This window comes from Rhinolophus sinicus, linkage group LG14 (assembly GCF_036562045.2).
Source record: "Rhinolophus sinicus isolate RSC01 linkage group LG14, ASM3656204v1, whole genome shotgun sequence".
In the NCBI taxonomy this organism is placed as follows: Eukaryota; Metazoa; Chordata; class Mammalia; order Chiroptera; family Rhinolophidae; genus Rhinolophus; species Rhinolophus sinicus.
Window position 1 is genome coordinate 41,838,346 of NC_133763.1, and position 20,845 is coordinate 41,859,190.

The 20,845-nt window shown below is 47.1% G+C and overlaps 2 protein-coding genes across 2 annotated transcripts in view; both read left to right on the forward strand.

Annotated features, from left to right (window-relative positions):
- The first annotated feature begins 4,495 nt into the window (after positions 1-4,495).
- GPR61 (G protein-coupled receptor 61) lies at positions 4,496-12,406 on the forward strand. The gene is made up of 3 exons (XM_019730496.2): positions 4,496-4,606; positions 7,618-9,814; positions 10,486-12,406. Exon 2 carries the CDS (start codon positions 8,210-8,212, stop codon positions 9,563-9,565), a length of 1,356 nt encoding a protein of 451 aa, XP_019586055.2. The 5' UTR covers positions 4,496-4,606; positions 7,618-8,209; the 3' UTR covers positions 9,566-9,814; positions 10,486-12,406.
- A 1,322-nt stretch (positions 12,407-13,728) lies between these two features.
- The window catches only part of GNAI3 (G protein subunit alpha i3), a 32,794-nt gene continuing 25,677 nt past the window's right edge, over positions 13,729-20,845 (forward strand). The window contains exon 1 of the mRNA XM_019730495.2: positions 13,729-13,987. Coding sequence (XP_019586054.2) covers positions 13,870-13,987 — 118 coding nt within the window. The 5' untranslated portion in view covers positions 13,729-13,869. The remainder of the gene's footprint in view (positions 13,988-20,845) is intronic.

A 20,845-nucleotide genomic window follows, 5' to 3' on the forward strand; every position in this document is an offset into this window, starting at 1 on the left:
TCTGCTCACATCTCCTTCGCCTTCTAGCCGCGTAGCCTCAGGCGAATTATTTCCCCTCTTTGGGGCTATTCGTCTGTAAACTAGGTACCTGACCTCCTAGGACCCTTTCAGCTCTGCTATTCTACTCCATGTAGAGGTTCTGAAGTAGAGTGGTAAAGCTCAGTGGGGATTTGTACATGACCCACGTCCCCCCGCCCCCTCTCACACACACAGAGGCCTGAGCACCAGGAATGACCCCTCCTAGGACCTGGCTGGACCAGAGAAGATGACAGTCCTAAGCCATGAAGAAGGAGGCAGGTGGGCTGGCTTGGAGGATATGGAGGTGGTGGCAGGGCGAGACCACTTGCCCATTTCAGAGCAAGTAAAGTGCTCAGTTATCAGGTCCCAGGGAAGGGTTTTCAGGGATCCCCCTTCCTTTCTGTGCTTCCCTGTCCACTTCCTTGCCCCAACCCCAGACTCAGTAAATATAGGTCTGGGATTTGGATCCCAACTGTGTGGCTCTGAGAAAGCCACTTAACCTCTCTGAGCCTCAGTTTCCACATCAGTAAATGGAGTTATTGACACTAACTCAGAAGAGTGTTATGAAACCACTCATGTGCAAGCACCCATACTGTGCCTACTGGTAGATCTCGCTTCCTAAGTCAGAAAGAGGACAATTGGTACAGGTTGCTCCATAGGCCACAGGGTAAATGGTTAATGGTGCTTTGCAGGTGCATTCAGAAGGGCAGGCCGATGGAGGGGGAGGCTGGATGTGAAGTCAGACACAGGGGTATTGGCCAAGCAGTCCCCAACTGCTAATGAGGAAGGGCCACTCTGCCTGCAGACGTATTTATTGTGTAGTTCTCAAAGACCCAGGAACTCTCTGGGAATTTTTCTGAGGGTCCAGCACTGAGCCCCAGGTGATGGATGGGGGTGGGCAGCGTGGGGAAGGCTCCCTGGTCTCATAGCAGGCCTGGCCTGCACATGCACTGTGGGTGTTCCTGCCACTCTTTTGAGCTCGGTTCATCCGAGGCCCCCAGTTTCTAATCTGGTTGGGAAGGATTTATTTTTGGGTCCCTGTAACCTAGCAATGGGCTCACATGACCAGTGGCAGCTGCAGGCTGAATATACCGTTGGATCTTGGCTCCTGGCAGGGGGTATAGGCCAGACTGTGGGGGAATAAAGGAAATGGAAAGGCTCTCACCTCTGCTGTCTTCTGCCTCCCTCCTCAGTCTCTCAGCCTGGCTCCTAGATGGTGGGCAGGGGGGCAGGGTCCTGGGGAGTAGACACAGGGGGCTCTGGATACGGGGAGCGTCTATGGGGGAAGGTCCCAGCTCTGAGCCTACTCTCCTGGGGGAGGGGAGGGTTGGGTGTCCATGAGGATGGACGTGGCTGCAGGGAGGATGTGATATTGGCGCCCTGGGGGGCGAGGCCAGGTTGGGGAGTGGGCGGTGGAACAGACAGTCTATGATGTGGGATCTCAGGGACACCCCTGGTCGGTGCTGGAATCTCGACATTCAGCTTCTCCCCTCTGTTCCCTGTTAAACTGTTAATGTTCCTAGGAGAGAGAACGCGTTAAGCTGCTCTCGGTGCGAATGGATTTATCAGCCTCTTTTTTGAGAGCAGGTTCTGACAGAGGCAGAGAGAGCAGAGAAGGGGGGCAGTAGGTGCCATTAAGCAGGTAAAGGCTCCAGGGAGGGGGCTGTGGACATATGAAAAGCATTTGACAGATACTTATTGAATAAATAGATAGATGAATAAAAGATGAACTTGGTCTACTTCAAGGTCTTATTGGAGGGGACAGGAAAGGGTGGATGAGGGGTAGACATAGCCCTGTCAAGAGGTACTGGTAGGCAAGGGTGGGCCGGGCTGCACCAAGGAACCAGTCTGGGGTGGAGAAATCAGGTCTCAGCCCCAAGGGTCCTACCACAATACTGAGGGGAGGGGTGTCACTGCCCCAGACCCGTAACCGGAGCCCCGTCCTGGGTGTACATACAGCCTGGGGGACATGGATCTCTGCTGTGGTTCATGGAACCACCCCTAGTTTCTCCACCTTGGTCTTTCCCATCTCCTCCCTTATGCTAGGCCCTAAAAGGAAGGATTGACAGGGTGGGTAGGGGATGTAATGTCAACAGCTATTCCAAACCCTGACTGAGATCATTTCATGAGATGGAGCATAAGAAGTGCCTCCCCAGACTGGGTCCTCAAGAACTCACACCATCATCATCATTGTGGTTCTTTTTGTTATTATCATCCTCATCATCAGCTGCCTCCAGGCCAGGATAAGCAGTTCCCCCCTCCCCACTCCTGAGCCAAGACAGCTTCCAGTAACTGAGAGGATGCTCTAGGTCCACTGCCTCCTTACAACCACCTTTCCCAGCAGCTCTCTGGGAGGGGCCTCAGTACCTGGAGACTTTGCCTGCTGGCCACCATGACAGTTGTTTGACCAGTCAGGGTAACTGTATTAGCTCCCCTAAGGCTGTTTATATGGCAGTCTTCCTATCCCTGTTAGATTAGCTGGGGAGTGAAATATTTTGCCCATTTTACAGATAGGAAAACTAAGGCACAGATGGTCAATTCTTACCACTAATCAACAAAGGAGAGCTTGATTAGAACCAATGTTTTCTGACCAATCTAGTGTTCTTTCTCTAATCCTGTTCTAATAACCTTGAGTCTGCTCTGGTTCTTCTGAACACTTGGAAGGGGGCCATGTCAGTCTGGGCTGGGCCCCTGCGGGAAGGAAGTAGGTGTTGATCAGGGGCGGGCTTTACCTGCTCCCAGAGGATTTGATTGACGCCAAGATGATCTTGCCAAACGACAGCACAGAGTTTGATAAAAATCACTTTTCTGTCTACAAGGTTTAATGTAATATTTTAATTTGATTTCCCTGTACTCAGGTATAACTCGTTTTGTCGTAAGCGGTTTCCTGGAAGGCATTAGCTGCTTCCATGGAATCGCTTTGGAGCTTCCGCCCAGAGGCCCATTTCAGGCCTCCAGAGAGGCCATGGGGGCCTGGCGGAAGGAGTAAATGCTTTGGCTTCGAACAGACCTGGGTTCAAATACTGGCTCCGGAACTTACCCACTATGTGATCTGGGGAAAGTCACGTACTCTCTGGCACCCATTTCCTTATCTGTAAACTAAGGTGAATAGTGGCTGCCTCATAAAACTGGTATGAGAATTAAAGGGACTGTATGTTAAGTGCCTGGCACTCAGAAGGGCTTAAGAAAGGGTCACTGGGGATAGTAGAGATTCCTGAGTTGTGTCTGGGCTAGTCAGCAGCCTCTTTGCTGTTGACCTGGGGCAGCCCCTCTTGAGTTCCCTCGGTAGGTAATTCATTGTTCTTTTATGGCTCTTTGGGTTGGGTTTGGTAAACAATTCCAGAATTTCCTATCTTCCCTTTTAGAGACAGAAAGAGTTTCTGGATGGGCACGTCTCAGGGCAGAGGAGTAGGTATCATATCTGATTTCCTTGTCTAGGCTCATGGCTCTGCCATGTGTGGTTGTGGACAATCTCCTCACCTCTCTGGGCCTCAGAAACGTGGGTGCTTTGGCTTCTAGGATGTCTTTCATTCTATCATGTCAGGATCCTGTCCTTGGGTGTCAGTCCTCTACCTGGGGGCACTAATCGTTTTCTTCATAGCTCGTGGGAAGCCATGGCCCTTCCTCTCACCACCAAAGGCTCACTGCATGGCTTTGGACCCTTCATACTTGATGTTCCCCAGCTCTGCCCAGTCCTACAGACCAATCGGAGGCTTCCTGAGTACCTGGCTCCCACTCTGCCTTCAGGGAGCAGGTTATGGTGGTAACACAAATGGCTCCCAGGGCTGGTGTTAATAGATAGCCCCATTTCCATCAGTGCTCATAGGCCCACACCAAGGAAACATACAATCTAAGGAAACAATAATAATGTGCTTTCTGAGGGGCATGTGCAGGGTTAGGACAAGGCCTTTAGCACCTCTTCAAACATGACTGTCACTCTGAAGCTTGTCCTCCATACACATTCAGCAGCTTCCAAGGAGCCAGACTTTGGGCCAGTTCTGGAGCCTTAGCCTCTGCCAGGCCTACCCCCGGGGCTCTGTGTCTGCGCTGACTGGCCTGCTACAAAGCACCTTGGTGCCCAGGTCACCTAGAACCATGCAATCTCAGGACTGTCAGGAACCTCAGATATCATCTATCCTATATCCTCTTTGAACAGAGAAGAAACCAAGGTCAGAAATGGGAAGTGACTTGCTCAAGGTCACACAGCTAGTAAGTGCCAGAGCCAGGCCTTAAACCTGGATGTTCTGACTGCGAGTGTTCTTTTCACTACATCTGGCTGACCAGGAGGGTCTCCCCTGCCTCCCATCACCTGGCCCCACTAGGCTTTTGAGATGCCACTCAAGCAGCCTAAGGGCAGTGGGAGGGGCAGGGGCTGATCCTGGGGGCCTCACCTGAGGGCGTGGGTGCCTGAAGTGGCTCCAAGGGTCTGGGTGGGAAGTAGGAGGCCATTAGGACCCAGAAGCTCTCGGAGCTTCCTGCTCTGCCGGCTGCCTCTCACGCTCACTGCAGTGGCTCCGGCTTCAGCAGCCTTGGAGAAGCATCAGCTGAGAGGATCTATCACATGGGAACCGGGAGCTGCTCAGCAAAGGTAGGAGTTGCCGACTAGGCCAGGAATGGGGGCAAGACCGGGGCCTGGTGCGGGGTGCTGAGGTTCCCTACAGCAGGGTCGCTCTGCGTCCCGGGAACCAGCCCATCCTACCTTATGGTGGGCAGTTATGCCAAGGATGGCTCCCAGGTATCCCGGAGGCAGTACTGGGGTGTGGGCATCTCTGAAGCTTAGAGATGGGGTTGATCTCCTGCCAGCAGGGGTACCCACATCCCGCAGACAGACAGGGTTCTCCATCTGTCTTGCTCCATGTCATCAAGATGAGTCCCCTACGTCCTACGAATGGGTCCTTTGGCACCCAGGCCGATGGGTAACTCTGTCCTGGGTGTGGGCAACTCTGCCAGGGAGAGGTGCCGCAGCCCCCTGGAAACGTCCCCTGGCTTAGGAAGGGCATGCTCTTGTCTAAAGAAAGGCCAGGCTCGGGTCCTTGGGGTGGCAGCTCTGTATCTGGGAAACAGGTGCATGAAGCCCACTGACCCTCTGTGGCCTTTGGCTGGGTATCGATATGCAGCTTGTACCTTGAAACGAGGATATTTGTAACTTGACCAGGTCCCTGATAGAGGCCCAAACCTCAGTCCCTAGGGTGGCAAAGCCTTCAGATACTGAGAGGTCCTGGAGGTGAAGGTGGGCGGGGGTGGGGGAGGTGTAGTTGGAAGGAAGCAATGGGAGGAGAGGAGCATCTGAGAAGGCATGATGATCTGAGCTAGAAGGGACTGAGGCTCCCGGGCTTCCCCGATGACACTCACACCACAGCCCTCTCCTCCTCCACCCCAGCCCAGGAATGAGGGAGGGCCGGGGAGCAGGTATATCGGTCTACCTGTTAGGAGGTCAGTTAGAATCCTGGAATTTAGGAGTCAGTGTGGATATACCGGCAAGGCCAAGGGAGCTGTGGAAAAGAGAAATATCCAAAGCTTTCTTGCTTAGGGCTCCATTATGGCTGCTCAGCACTCCCGCCATCCCCATGTGGAAAGCATGTCTGCTTCCCTCAGTCTGGGACCCTGGTAGGCCCTGCTGGCAGACTCTTGATATCCATGCAGGTCCATGCAGGTGGGCCTTTGCTCTTTCAGCTCCCAGGGCCTCAGAGCCACGTCTCTTGGGCCCCGCTCTCAGGTAGGAGGGATGAGGGAGTCATGGCATGGGGAGCAAAGGGCCAGGATGCCTCCCTAGTATTTCTTTCTGCATTTTTCTCTGGTAGACTGTCTTATGAGAAGCTGATATCTTCACTTTGGGTCTCTCTCTTCGTCTTTTCTGCAGCCCCTGAATCTATGTGGCCATTTTAACGGTGACATGAGCTTTCCGTTATCCCTAGGGAGAAAGGCACGTTTCTAGGCGGTTGTCCAAAGTTAGGGCTGCCTCGAGTGTGGGAGCCCAGGTTACTCTTTCCAGGAGAGCGGCTCCTGGCTGGCACACAGCTGACTGACTGAGTGTTCTTGGAGTATGTATTGGCAGCAGACATTCAACTGATCAATTTGAGTTTGATTAAATTCATAAAATTGTGTTGAGTACCTATTGCCTGCCTGGCATGCCAGAAGTTAAATAAGTGCAAGGTTGGTGGCAATGCTAAAACCAAGGGTGATTGTAGGTTGTAACTATGGAGGAGGATGGGGACCCATCTGCCCCACATGGGCCTCCTTGCTGCAGTCAGAGAAATGATGGGTTTTTTTAATTGAGCAACTGCCAGGCCCTCTGTAGCCCAGGAACTCACAGAGCCATCAAATGTTATCATATATAGGAACCATGGAGGTGGTCCAGTCCAACCCTCCCATTTTACAGATGAGGAAAATGGGACCCAGAAAACTTGTGACTCATCTACAGAAAACCCATCTTGGCATCTCCATAGTTTGTCTCTCATTTGCATACCTTAGCACACTATACTGAGGGAATCTGAACTGCAGGAATAGTACATGGAAATTAAAAAAATTCAAAATTTTGAAATTGAAAGTTGGGCCGTTTAATCCAATTATATACAAACTCAGCCTGGACAATGAATCATATAAAACATATTTGATCTGCCATGTGATCTGGAGAAATGAGAGATGCTGAAACCCCAGGCTTCTTCATCTCCCAGTTTCTTCCAGTTTTCTTTTCTGCTTCATGCTCACCCACTTCCACGGTCGCAGTCATCTACCCACTCTCACGTGTACCCCTCTCTTACACAGATGCCTGCTTCTCCCTCCCCGTTCTGTGACATGGTAACAGTCCCGGAACAAGAGGGCTTTGGGCCAGGGGTCCTCAGGTGGTCAGCTCCAATGAGCAGAGATCTGGGGCCTTGGGGAGTGGGAGGTTAGGGCCACCTCCTCTCCCACCTGCAGGGACACAATGGCCTTGAGAAGTCAATGAGTGGGTGGAGAGGGCCAGCTTTCAAGTGACGTATGCCCTTCTGGCTTTGGGAGCAGTGGAGGCTGGATGAGCTGAACTCCCAGTTTCCTTCTAGCTGGGACATGTTCTTTTGACTGCTCCTTCTCAAGACTCCCAAAGTGTCAGCTCTTTGTCTTAGGGGTGGTGTTGTCAGACTAAAGCACAATCCTTCCCCTTTTCAGGGGAATGTCTTCTCAGTGGTAGTCCCAGAGCAGGGAGAGACATTTTTAGAGATGGTGTAAATTCAACTACTATTTACTGAATGCCGATTATGTTCCAGCCACTGTGGAAGGGTACCAACAAGTGAGGCATGGCACGGTGGGCTGGGAGAGTACTGGCCCTGGAGCCAGACCGCCTGGGGCTGTACCTGGACCTTGCCATTTACTAGCTTGGTGACCTTCGGTAGGTTACTTAACCTCTCTATGCTTCAGTGTCATCAATTGCAAATTGGGGATAAGAATAGTATCTACCCAACAGGGTTGCATGAGGATTAAAATGAGTTAGTATACACAGAGTGCTTAGAACAGGGCCTGGCACGTGGATGTCACTGCTTGTTATTAGTATTATTATTTCTAAATCTCACAGTATCCTCTAAGCACGATTGTGAAGTAGGTATCATTCCCTTTATTTTACAGATGCCTTTATGAGGAAACTGAACTTCAGAAGAGTCACTGAGTTAGTAATTCCCAGACCTGGGACTGGAAGCCAAATCTTGTGCTCCTTCTGCTGTCCCCAATAGCGCCGACCATTCTGAGGAGACAAGAAATCAGGAAATTTACATAAGCAACCTTAAAACTGGGGCACTGTCCCAGAGCTCAGCAGGACCCTGGGAAAGGGGAACAGAGGACATAGAATCTCTGGATAACAGTCCTTGAAAGGGGGGGAGGGTATGGACAACAGAGGAAAGGAAGTGGGAAAGAAGGAGCCAAGGCTCCCTCATTCTGCGTCTTCTCAGTCACCAGCGCAGACCTGGAATTACCTCCTCTCAGAGAGATGAGCTCCTGAGCCCTGAGTTACTGGGCTGGCCCTCCGTACCAGCAGCCCAGCCTGGAAGGCTGGCAGTAGAGGTTGCCTGAGAGACAGACTCCAGCAGGAGGCACCGTCTCCCCACATCCCCACACACAGCATCGGGAAGCCTGGGCCTGGGCTTGCCATCCCAGGGTCACTGGACTAGGATGGGGGATGGGCCTGTGACAGGAGGTGTCCTGGGTGTCCTCTTTCGGCCCCATGGAGTCCTCACCCATCCCCCCGTCATCAGGGAACTCTTCCACTCTGGGGAGGCTCCCTCAAACCCCAGGTCCCTCTACTGCCAGTGGGGTCCCGGAGGTGGGGCTGCGGGACGTGGCTTCAGAATCTGTGGCCCTCTTCTTTATGCTCCTGCTGGACGTGACGGCTGTGGCCGGCAATGCTGCTGTGATGGCCGTGATCGCCAAGACACCTGCTCTCCGAAAATTTGTCTTCGTCTTCCACCTCTGCCTGGTGGACCTGCTGGCTGCACTGACCCTCATGCCGCTGGCCATGCTTTCCAGCTCCGCCCTCTTTGACCATGACCTCTTTGGGGAGGTCACCTGCCGCCTCTACTTGTTTCTGAGTGTGTGCTTCGTCAGCCTGGCCATTCTCTCGGTGTCGGCCATCAACGTGGAGCGCTACTATTATGTGGTCCACCCCATGCGCTACGAGGTGCGCATGACGCTGGGGCTGGTGGCCTCCGTGCTGGTGGGGGTGTGGGTGAAGGCTGTGGCCATGGCTGCGGTGCCAGTGCTGGGAAGGGTCTCCAGGGAGGAAGGAGCTCCCAGCATCCCCCCGGGCTGCTCGCTGCAGTGGAGCCGCAGCACCTCCTGCCAGCTCTTTGTGGTGGCCTTCGCTGTCCTCTACTTCCTGGTGCCCCTGCTCCTCATCCTCGTGGTCTACTGCAGCATGTTCCGAGTGGCCCGCGTGGCCGCCATGCAGCACGGACCGCTGCCCACGTGGATGGAGACGCCCCGGCAACGCTCTGAGTCTCTCAGCAGCCGCTCCACCATGGTCACCAGCTCGGGGGCCCACCAGACCACCCCGCACCGGACGTTTGGGGGAGGGAAGGCGGCAGTGGTCCTCCTGGCTGTGGGGGGACAGTTCCTGCTCTGTTGGCTGCCCTACTTTTCTTTTCACCTCTACGTTGCCCTAAGTGCTCAGCCCATTTCGACTGGGCAGGTGGAGAATGTGGTGACTTGGATTGGCTACTTCTGCTTCACTTCCAACCCTTTCTTCTACGGGTGTCTCAATCGGCAGATCCGGGGGGAGCTCAGCAAGCAGTTTGTCTGCTTCTTCAAGCAGGCTCCAGAGGAAGAGCTGAGGCTACCTAGCCGGGAGGGGTCCATTGAGGAAAACTTCCTGCAGTTCCTTCAAGGGACTGGCTGTCCCACGGAGTCCTGGGTTTCCCGACCCCTACCCAGCCCCAAGCAGGAGCCAGCTGCGGTTGACTTTCGAATTCCAGGCCAGATAGCTGAGGAGACCTCTGAGTTCCTGGAGCAACGACTCACCAGCGACATTATCATGTCAGAGAGCTACCTCCGTCCTGCCCCCTCCCCTCGGCCTGAATCATGATGGGCCGCTGGATACTTGGAGGGAAACGGGGCTGGGAGGTGGCTAGGACTGCAAGGAGCACCTTGTGGGATCACCTTTGCCCGGCTCACTGGGGCTGGGGCTGGGGTCTCTGCACACAGCTTTTGCTTGGTGTTTCCTGGGTCAGGAACAGAGCCAACAGGATGGACAGGTGGCAAATGCCTTGGACATGGCTGTGATCTTTGACTACTGGGGGAGGGAACCTGGTGATGAGAGTAAAGGGTCACGAAGGTGAGTGCAATTTCCATGCCTCAGGAAGCAGGGAAACTCACTAAGGGTAGGAGGTGGAGGATCCAGGGCAGCAGTCCAGGTTTGGAGTTATTCTGGGGACACTTTAGGAGATTTCATTTGTCAGTGTAATTGTCCAGGACACTAATTGCGCCCAAGCAAGGTAAGGAAATGACCCATGTCTTTCCATCTCCTTGCTAAGAACTAACTAAATTCCTTAAAAAGAACTAAATTACAGCCAAATGTTTCCATTTGAATTAATAGATCTTTGCCTAGTTTTAGACCTAAGGTTTCCTTAAAGTGAGAGGATCTGCAGGGTACATTCCTTTCCTGAGTTTATCTAGAAGCAATGGAAGTATCAATCAGAATACAGAGAGCAGAAGACAGGAGAGCTGATTGCAGCTCTCTCTCACCCTCCAGGAACAGCCCTTCTGTTCTATTTCTCTGTCTCTCTCCTGCACATGCGAGATAAGCTTGGGGCTTGAGCTCAGCAGAGGCAAGAATAAGACAGGGTGGCTCCATCTTCTTGTCTTTTAGGATAAAGAAGTGGAAAGACTGGGGGTTGAATGGTTGAAAGTAGAGGCTAGCATTAAACTGCGAAGGTGTTTGGCTACAGAGAGGCCAGGCAATCACCCTGACCAATAATACTGTAAATATATTTTTTTTCTTTCTAGGACTGGCCTCCCTGATCTCTATCCTCATGGCAGTGACCCACCTCCAGCCCCCTGGACAATCGGGTACAGAGACTAAGGTTGGGAACGGGTAGGGTGGGGTTTCCATGGTCCATAAAATGCTTCCCTACTCCCATTCTTCGCTCTCAAAATTAGCTTCAGTGACAAAGACTTAAACCTCTCTCCTATCTGCAGCCCTGGGTTGGAGAGAGGGCACAGGAGTGGGGCTCAGCTGTTCGCTGACTGAGACTGTAGGAACTGTGTTGGTTGGTATCGGTGGTGGTATTTTTCAAGGAAAGGGGAATAATTGCAAACTGGATAGGACATCCATCGGGGACTACTTGTTCATCCACTTCCCTCAATTGAATCAGGTAACATTAAAGGGTCGAGGGAGTACCAGAGGGTGGTGTGGTCTGTATTTGAACAAATTCCTGGCTCACTGAGCATTGAAGGGGAATACGGCCCGGTGGGAGTGGTTTAGTTTCCCCTTTAAACAGCCAATAAATATTTTTTATTATAAAAGTTATACTGATTATCAACATTTGACTCCTTCGGTTCAATTCAGTGTATAATAGTTGAATACCCAATATTTTCTGGGACCCACATAGGGGATGTGGAGTCACTGCCTTCAAGGAGTTCAGTCTAATTTGACCAGGTACCTTGCATTTTTACAGAGCATTTACCTCTGGTGAAGCGCATTTACCTCTGGTGAATGTGTGTGAGAAATGTACTGGAGAATATGTCCGTGGTTCTAACTTATGAGAGTTCAGTCCATTATAGCAAGATACCTACACGGAGGCTCCCTGCAGACTACGTAAAGTGTGGGGGTTGTAAATGAAACTCTACTTGAAAAAATACCTTATTAAATTAAACTAGGCAAACAGCTTTCCCCCTTTAGATCTAGGAAAATTATCAGGTTTCTGTCTTCCTACCACTAGACTTACTCTAGTCTGGCGCCTATTATATTGAGGAAATCCGTTAGATAGCATATACAACGAGGAGAGTCTTTTGTGATTGCAAAACATATTCTCCTCTCTCCTCCCTTTTAAGATAAACTCATAACGGAGGAATCTCATTCCTAGATAGGGGAAAACTCTTCCAAACATCACTGATCTGCTAGTAGGCCCTAAGCATTGCCAGTAGGTGGCAGTGTGTGTCCAGTGGAAACAGGAAAGGTGCCTGTAAGTGGGTGAAGGGGTGTGGGGAGGACATTCAACATTGTCTGGCAGCCATTTTGTTAATTTATTTTGCCTTTTCCTTTGACTTTGCCCTCCAATCCTTCCTTCCCATACATCAAAGAAGAAAAATTTAAATTCAAGGATAACTCTAATTCAGGCTGAAATTTCCTGGCACTGTGATCTCACTGGCATTTATTACAGAATTTGACATATGCTGGTTCGTTTGCCATTTATTATGAGTAGATTACAAAGGAAATAAAAGTTTCCATTATGCTGAGAACTTTCCCAACAGTTTCTGCCATGACAACCTCCTAAGAGTTTTCTAGCCACTAGGATCACTTGGGTAAAGTTCGATGTGTAATCTTTAGCTGTGCAAGTTGTTCCTGGACACAATTTGACCTCCCTAATCCACTGAAGAATCAGTAACCGTCCTGTCAGTTACTTTTTCCTGCATCCTGGTCGTGTTGGGGTAACCCTCAATCCTAGATGAAAACCTTGTTGTTAGGTTTTCCCAGGTAACGCAGTGGCATAGTAGTAAAGGGGTGCATTTGGAGTCAGACAGATACACCTACTCACTGTGTGAAGTTGGGAAAGATGTTTAATTTCTGAGCCTATTTCCTCATCTGTAAAAATGGGGATAACATTACCTACCTCACAGGGTTGTTGTGAGGATTAAGAGATATGTGGAAGCACCTAGCCATACTTGGCAAACAGGTACTCAATAAATACTGGTTTTTCTTCCTTTACCTCTTGCCCTTTCTCCCTGTAAGCACTGATCAGGGGAAAGCAGTCCCTTTTATTCTAACAGGTATTAGGGAATGAGTAGGAGACTTCCAACTTTGAAGAACTGGTATTAAGCTATGGGGGAATGAGGCTGTTTAAGGTGGCTCTCAAGAAATCCATCTAATTATTCAATCATTATATAGACTTTTCTGTTGGGACCTTATATTCTAAGGTTCAGATTCTACTAGGGAAGTAATTTTAATCACAGGGAAAGGTTTTGGGGGCTACAAGTGTTCCCCTCTCTGTAATGTTTGGTATTTGTGGGTCTGTTAGTAAAGATAACTTAGGATCACCTTCCCGGTAGTACCCAACATTATGAGTGACAAAAAGACCATCAATCTGGGGCTTTCATAGGGGATTCATTAATTTTCACATGATGCTAGAGTTGAGAGGCCAATTTTACTAGAACTTCCCTTTTTGTGTGGTACCACAACAGGAAATTTCAGGAGATTCACAGGATGCACTGGTTTGTTTTGGGGTGCAGGACTGAGATTAACTAATCTTGGCAGACGTCCTAAGCCCCTGACGGTATGTGAGCGATGGAACAGGCTTATATTGGGAAAAGCAGCATGGAAATTTTATGGAGGAACGACACGCCTACCTTCCAGGTAGGATCTACTATGTGGCCCTTTGCTAACCTAGTGGCTGGGCAACTTTCAAGCCCACCGAAATTCGTACATCACGGCACAAGGACCAGACAGCAGGAGGCAAGAGGCTAGAGGAGGAGGCAGAAAGTGATCGCTCGAGTCCTAGGCACGGTGGGTCTCAGACACCGGATGTGACGCGCGGCGGGGGCCCAGGCTCTGGAGTTCGCGCTCATCTGGCTTAGACGACCCCGGCAGAGAACGTGTCCTCCACTAACTTAGGCAGGGAACCCGAGTTTCCAAATCCAGAGATCAAAGGGGGCTTTCTGGCCAGTGAGAAACTCCCAGCAGAAATTTCCGTGCGGGGTATGGGCTCTTATTTGGGAATCCCCCCCCCCCCGCAACCCACCCATCCAAAACAGGGTTGTGTGACTTCGGGAGGGCGCCATGAAGTAAAGAAGCTGGTCCCCAGTTTTTTTACATTTATCCACATAAGGCAGCCGAAAAGGTGAAAGGGGTCTAACGTCGAGCACCGCAAGGTGAGTGCCACAGGACCCGACTACTCCCCGAGAACCGCAGCGAGGCCTCGCCCTCCTTCTCCTGCTCCCCCCACTTCCGCTTCCGGTTGCACCTTTTCGACTCCAGCTAGAGACGCTCAAACAGGAACGGCCGCTGGGCGTTGCCGGAAGTGTCGTACACACCGGATATCCGGTTTCTCCGGGCGCTCAGAGAGCTGACGGAGAGGGCCGCCGCCCAGCCGAAGACGCGGTCTCGGCCATCCGAATCGCAGTCCCCGCGGTGTGTGAGTGAGCCCGGGCCCGGTCCCCTCTCCCGCCGCCGCCATGGGCTGCACGTTGAGCGCCGAAGACAAGGCGGCGGTGGAGTGGAGCAAGATGATCGACCGCAACTTGCGGGAGGACGGGGAGAAAGCGGCCAAAGAAGTGAAGCTGCTGCTACTCGGTGAGGGGCTGGGGGCGGGGCTGGCGGGTGTCGGGAGGGCCTAGGCACTTGGGGGCCCAGAGGGAAAGGACCCCGAAGGGGTGGCGGGCGTGAAGTACAAGGGTTGGGGTTTGGAGGTTGTAGGAATTAGGCTGGAGAGGGTGTGACCGTGCTGGAATTGCGTTTAGCGAAGAGTTTGGGGCAATAGGACATTTAAACGGTGTGAGGTATGGGGGAGAAGCTTATAAAGGAAGAGAAGGATGTTAGGGAAGGTTTGAAAGGGGTTGGAGTGTGTTGGTAACTAGGAGGACGGGATAGTGTGGTGGGCTTGTTTGATGGCTTGTGAGGTGAGAGCGTGGTGACATTTTCAGACAGGGTAAGTAGCTGGAACGCTTGAATAATTATTATAAACAGAAAGAGAGGCTAGGGCAGAGTGGTCCCAAAAGGACCCCGTCATTTATTAGAGAGTGGGCAATTTGAACTGTTGGTGAGGTGGAGGAACCCTGGGTTATCCAGGAACACGAAAGTGTGTGGTTGAGATAAATCCAAAGTTTTCAGGGATAAAGGAAAAAGAGCTTTATACCTGAGTACAGAGACTGTATACTTTTCCACCTTTTTCGATCATTTTTATTTTCTTAAGGTTTTATAACTGCTTGTTTTTATAAAGGGGAGATGGTGTGAGCTGAGGAAATTTAAGGACTGGCTTATTTGAGGTTTGTGGCAAAAGATGCAGTGAACAGAGGATACACATTGGTATTTGTTGACTAGTTGTTAGGGCTGATGTGCAGTGGGAATGGAATTGTCTTAGGATAAATGACAGAAACTGGCATATTTACAATACAGGCTGTGAGAGACTTCTGGTGAGATGTTTTATCTTTTTGGTCTCTTCAAGCTAAAAATCCTGGCTTCAGGAATTACTGTTTATTTTACTTGATATGCGTTTTAAGTGGCATTTATGTGCAGTCAGATGCATTTTACTCTGCACGATTAGTTTTAACATTTTTGAGAGACTGGCTTCTAGAGTTCAGTAAACCATCTAGAATGCCCTGGCATTATCCGCTTACCGATAAATCAAGTCACATTTCTTCACTATAAGTATTTTCTAGAGATCTGTTGGACAATACGTAGGAGTAATGGTTTTTGTAAGCAGTAGAACTTTACTTTTTAAAACTGGATTTTGAGAAAAAGAAGTCACTTTAGGAGAAGTGCCGAATTTCCGTGATGTAAAGCCCGAGAGGACAGGATGCAGCACCACAACCTAATTTTGGACTCCAGTGTGAGCTGGGTGCCCGTGCTAGTCTTTGCGTGTTAATGTGTTTGGTGGTTTGTAGATTGCAGAAGCCTTGGTAACAGCTTTTTGGATGTAGGGGGAAAGTTAGGTATTGGAGCTTGAGCTTTCAGTTTGAATACCTGATCTTTCAGAACATGTGAATTCAAATTGTATTTCTAGATTGCCAGTCTCTGTATAATAAGTATTATTTGTGAATGAGCATGGTCTTTGGCACATAGTAGGTGCTCCTTTAATACCATGTTTCCTTAAAAATAAGACCTAGCAGGACAATCATCTCTAATGCGTCTTTTGGAGCAAAAATTAATATAAGACCGGGTCTTGAAATTATAAGACCCTGTCTTATATTATAATGTAAGACCCGGTCTTATAGTAAAATAAGACCAGGTATTATATTATATTACATTATGTTATCTTATACCCCGTCTTAAGATGGGGTCTTATGTCCTATAAGACATATTATAGTAAAATAAGACTGGGTCTTATGTTAATTTTTGCTCCAAAAGACGCATTAGAGCTGATTGTCTGGCTAGGTCTTATGTTTGGGGAAACGTATTTATTGTTAACTAACTAGCGTGAACCAACTAATGTTCCATTGCTCCTGGGGCCTTTCATATGTTTAATAGAAACCACAGTGCTCAAGGCATTAGCATTGTCTGTATTGATCGGTTAGTTAATGAAATTTAAGGTGTGTCTCATCTTCTGTGGGTGTTTTGATTTACATTGACCACCAGAGAGCCCCTCAGGACCTAGCCTATTGTAATACAGTTGTAAACGTTGAGGCTTTCTTCCAGATGGCAGGATTTGGCAGGCAGCACTTGGACAAGTAGAACTTGTCCAAATGTCTAGAAAAACCTTTATTCAGGACTTTATAAATAGTACATTTAATTAAAAACAAAATTAAACACATGATGACTTAGGGAACTTCAAAAGCAGTGAGTAAAAATCAAACTACTAAAGTGTTTGCTTTTAATTTTTATCAGTTTCATTGTTTTAAGTAAGTTTTTTTACATTCTTGAGCAAGTGAAGTCAACAAGTTCAAATAGATTGCACAGACAGATGCTCTTGCTTGAACCATATCATAACGCACATGTGAAATTAAAGTTGTCCTCTTTGCTATTCTTATAAGCAAAATATAGCCATCACAGTATACAAAGAATTTTCTTACTGTAGAATACCTCTTCTGATGTACACGTAAGTCATCTTTACTTCATCACTCTGAAGCTATCGAACTAGTCTGCATTGAGATCTATTTACTTGCCCTTGTCTGTCCTGGCACATAATAGGTGTTCATCAAATATTACTGTATTAGAAACAAACAAACCTGGGGTATGTGTATCCCTTAGTGCTTCAGAAAATCCATGACCTTTCTAAAATGGTTAGCAAATTTATGTTACATACATTTTTCTGGCGAGAGGGGCCATAGTGTTTCATCAGGTTCTTCCACAATATTGCCTAACTTCCATTTTTTGAAGTCCCTCATCTTGGACCAGGAAAATAAGTAGCTGTGCAAAACAGGAATGTTCAAAATGCAAAAGAAAAAATCTAGACACTGTGAAGAATCTTTTATTTCCTCTTTGAGAGGACAGTTTTTTACTTGGAATTTTTGAGAAATGCGTTTTCTGTATGTCAGATGGCTCCTTTTTTTCCCGTTTCCCCAGTGAGATAATGAACTGCTCACTGCCACTTACCTCAGGGCAATCTTTCTAGCAAACTTGCTTCCCTTCTTCGCTTCTCTCCCCTAAATCTGCTTGCAATGCAATTTTCTGTTCCAGAATCATCATCTCAAAATTACCTAGGCTGAAAATGGGATTTGTTTGTTTGTTTTTTAACTCTTGCTCTCATTTTTAACCAGTCAATCGCCAAGTTTTATGACTCAGTTGTTACCAGATTTTTGGAATTCATGGACCAATAAAAGTAATTTTTTTATTGTTGAGTGACTTATCATTCCAACATTTTCTTTTTCTTATAAATACATTTTAAAAATATTCCAGACCATCATCTATCTATTATGATTACTATTTAGTTCCCTTCATAAAACCTTTTTGATGTTCTTAATTGAATATGATCTGTCCTTCTCTTTGAAACCTTATAGTACTTTTATGCCTCTTATAGTCTCTCTGCCTGATCTTATGGTTATTTGTATACTTGGCTGCTCCTAACTATGTGGTACCTGAGGGCTGAGAACTACTTATTGTCTTTATATCTGCTGCAGAACCTATTATAATGCTAAAATGTTTTGCCTTTCAGGATAGAAACTCCCTTATACCTGTTCCAGTCAAGGAGGGGTTTGTTGAAAGGGCACAGTAGGCAACTTCACAGGCATCAGACATCCAAGGATGGATAAATGAACACCAGCTAGGTTGTATGCACGTGCTATGGGATTCGTGCCCCCTGCTCCCATTTCTCCTACAGCACTATGGTCACTTGCTCCGCTTTATTGCTTAAGTCACCTCTTCAGATCAGCTTTCTCTGCTCACTCCCAGTTTTCAACCCCGGCTTTCTCTGCCTCCTCTGGCTCACACACTGTCTGACCTGGTAGTTACGTGCTTCACGTCTTCTGACCCAGATTCCCGGGAAAGAATATCAGATTGGCCCAGCCTTGCCCGGTGCCCATCACAATCTTGTCAGCATAGTGGGACTAGGGCAAGGTTGAGGGGGTGTTGTGAGTTCCACAAGGCTCACCCTCTCCAGGCCTGGGTGGGTCAGATTCTCTGTTAACACGCATGGCTAGAGGGTGAACGATTAATAGATGACAGGGCCTGGCATCTTGTAGGCACTCATTCCATTGAAGTTGGACTTAATGGAATGGGATGGAATTATTGAAGAACTAAACATAACGCTGCTTTAGTTTTTCATCAATTCACAAGAATATGCCTGCTAATTCTCAACATTAAGTTGCCATTTTGTATGGATGAGAGATGTAGTTAAATTCAACTTGAGGTAGGGTGCAGGGTCTTGAACTCCCATTATCAGCACATCCAACTCAGAATAGTTAGTCACCTGCATTTAATTACCTTCGATTTTAATTCAGGCATTGATTTTTTTAAATGCATAAAATCAGTACAGGGTCTATGCTTCATCATTCCTGCTTTTTCCTGGCTGTCTTCGCCCCCCCCGCCCCCATTTTTATGAGTACCAGAAAATTCTCCAAAGCTAAGGGAAGGGATAAAATGCACGGTTTTGCTCCTTGTGAATAACCTTCCTTAGAGAGTTTTTTTTTGGGGAGTAGGTAAAAACATTTGGCAAAGCAGATTGCTCATAGATATGAGCTATCCATGCTGTGTTCTCCTTGTTTGGTTAGTTTGGTTTTGTTGTATTGGGGGGTGGGGCTTAGGGGAAGTGGAGAGTAAAAGATGCTCTAAGTTCTCGGGAGCTAGTATATTAGCAGTAAAGACCAAACGTGGGTCTCATAAGAAATGTCTAGACAGTGGGCGCTAAATTTGTTCAGATTTCTGAAATTTGTTTTAAAATTTGTTTTCTGGTCAACAGAATACGGTAGACTATTAAAGTATATCTCTTTGAACTGGTAACTCAATTCAGGAATAGGAGATACCACGCGATATAGGGCAAAGAGCAAAAAGACTGAAAATTGGAAGATCCGCCCTAATCTCTGAGCTTCAGTTTCCTTTTTCTGCACAAGAGGTCTGGTTTCAGGGGTCCCTTGTCTTTGGAGTTAATATTATCAACCAGGTGGAATATTTTAGCAAGTTATAAAGAGGCTTATTTTTGTGTTATTTCTCTTATTCTTGAGTTTGAACTTAATTTAACGTAATAAAGCTATTTGGGAAGGTAGTTAGAAACCTGAAAGACTTAGATTCATAAAGTGCCCATAATGTAAATGTTCAAGAGAATGTAAAGAAAAGGAAATTGTTCTAGTATTTGATTTCCCCTCCAGTTTTGCTTCGTTTTGGTGTAATTCTTTGTCAGTATTTAGCAAGTTAGTTATCATTAAGCCTTTATCCATCCAGGCTATCCTGTTACCTGCTTGCAAGCATATGGATCAGTTCTGTCATTTAAGCTGCTTGAACTGAATAACCTGTGTTAAGATCTGTTTAATTGTACTGGTTTTGATCCAGGGTTCTATGTAAATGAAATATCCTATTTTCCATGTTTTGCTATTAAGTTGTAACAGAAATGAATCTATCTGATAAGAACTTAAGTAAAGAAAGAGGATACCAAAAAGACCAAATTTGTTTGACTTGGGCCTGAATAATGGCCTAGTGATCTTAGAAACAAGTTTCAGGAGGGTGTAGTCTTTAGATAAGAATGACCTTGGATTTCCAAGTTCAACTTGGAAGATACTTGAAAGTTTAAGAAAGGTTGTTAAGGATTAGCTGAGATATTACTGTGTTCATCGTTGCCATGTCTTTTTGTTACCAAATCTACTTCTCAAATGGGTGAATGTTTAACATTCACACAGAAATCTTAGTTTTTTGAATGATGTTAGTATTTTACATCTCAAAAAATTTTGGTTTAACTTAAAAGTGGATAGTGTTCTGAATTTTTCTTGCTGTTCATGTAAATCTACAGCTGGGTAGAGACAGATGTGTCCTCTCCATGATCAAAACATACACTCTATTTATATATTAAATTGTGTTTGTATTTTCTGGGTGGATCGTGTGGCCTGCTGTTAACACTTAATTACATGGCTGATAGAGGGAGCGTGCAAATCAGACTTCTTTGAAATTATTGAGGTAGCTTGATTTGTGTCATCTTGTAACTAGTCTACCTGAAATAGTTGGATTTTAAAGTTAAAATAGTATTCCATTTAATTCTAAGAATTTATTATGGAAATGGAACACTGTATTTGGATTTCTGTTTTAGTCATGTATTGATAGCCCTCGTTTTTTTATTTTCTTATTAAATGGATTGTGTTGTATGGAAATAGATTGTGCCCAGGACCTTAAAAATTACATTTTACAAATTACTGTAAATTACAAAAGAATTGTTTTAGAGTGACTTACCTTTAATAAAAGAACATTTCCCCCTCTGTTTCCTGAAGTTAGAACATGGGGATCATTAACTTCAAAACGGGGCTCTGCTGGATGTAATGCTATCATGACTGTCCTGACTTACACAGATAACGTTCTGATACATGTGATATGATGGGGCAGCTGTAAGCTTTCTGTGGGCGTCATTTCAATTCTGAGTTACGTATTTCGGAAAATAACAATCGAACTACTTCAGTTTAATGAGTAAATCTTTTTCACCATTTTGCAGCATTAATAAATCGTCACATATTTTGGTTCATTTCAGGTTGTTGAAAAATAGTTTCGTTCCTTCCTCTATGTCTAAGAGAAGTATGTTTCTTATTTTATTTTTGTTATGGTTGAAATTAATATCCACATTCATGTCCTCATTAATATTTTAACTTTTCTAGATAACTTGAATGGTTTTTTAATAAGCTTTTTACAGAAGAGCTGCAAAGATAGTGCATAGAGTTCCTGTATACTCTTCACCAAGTTTCCCTTAATGTTGGTATCTTACACAGGTGTGGTACATTTGTCAACACTAAGAGATTAATACTGATGCATTACTATTAACTACACTTCACACTTTATTGGAATTTGAGCAGTTTTTCCACTAAC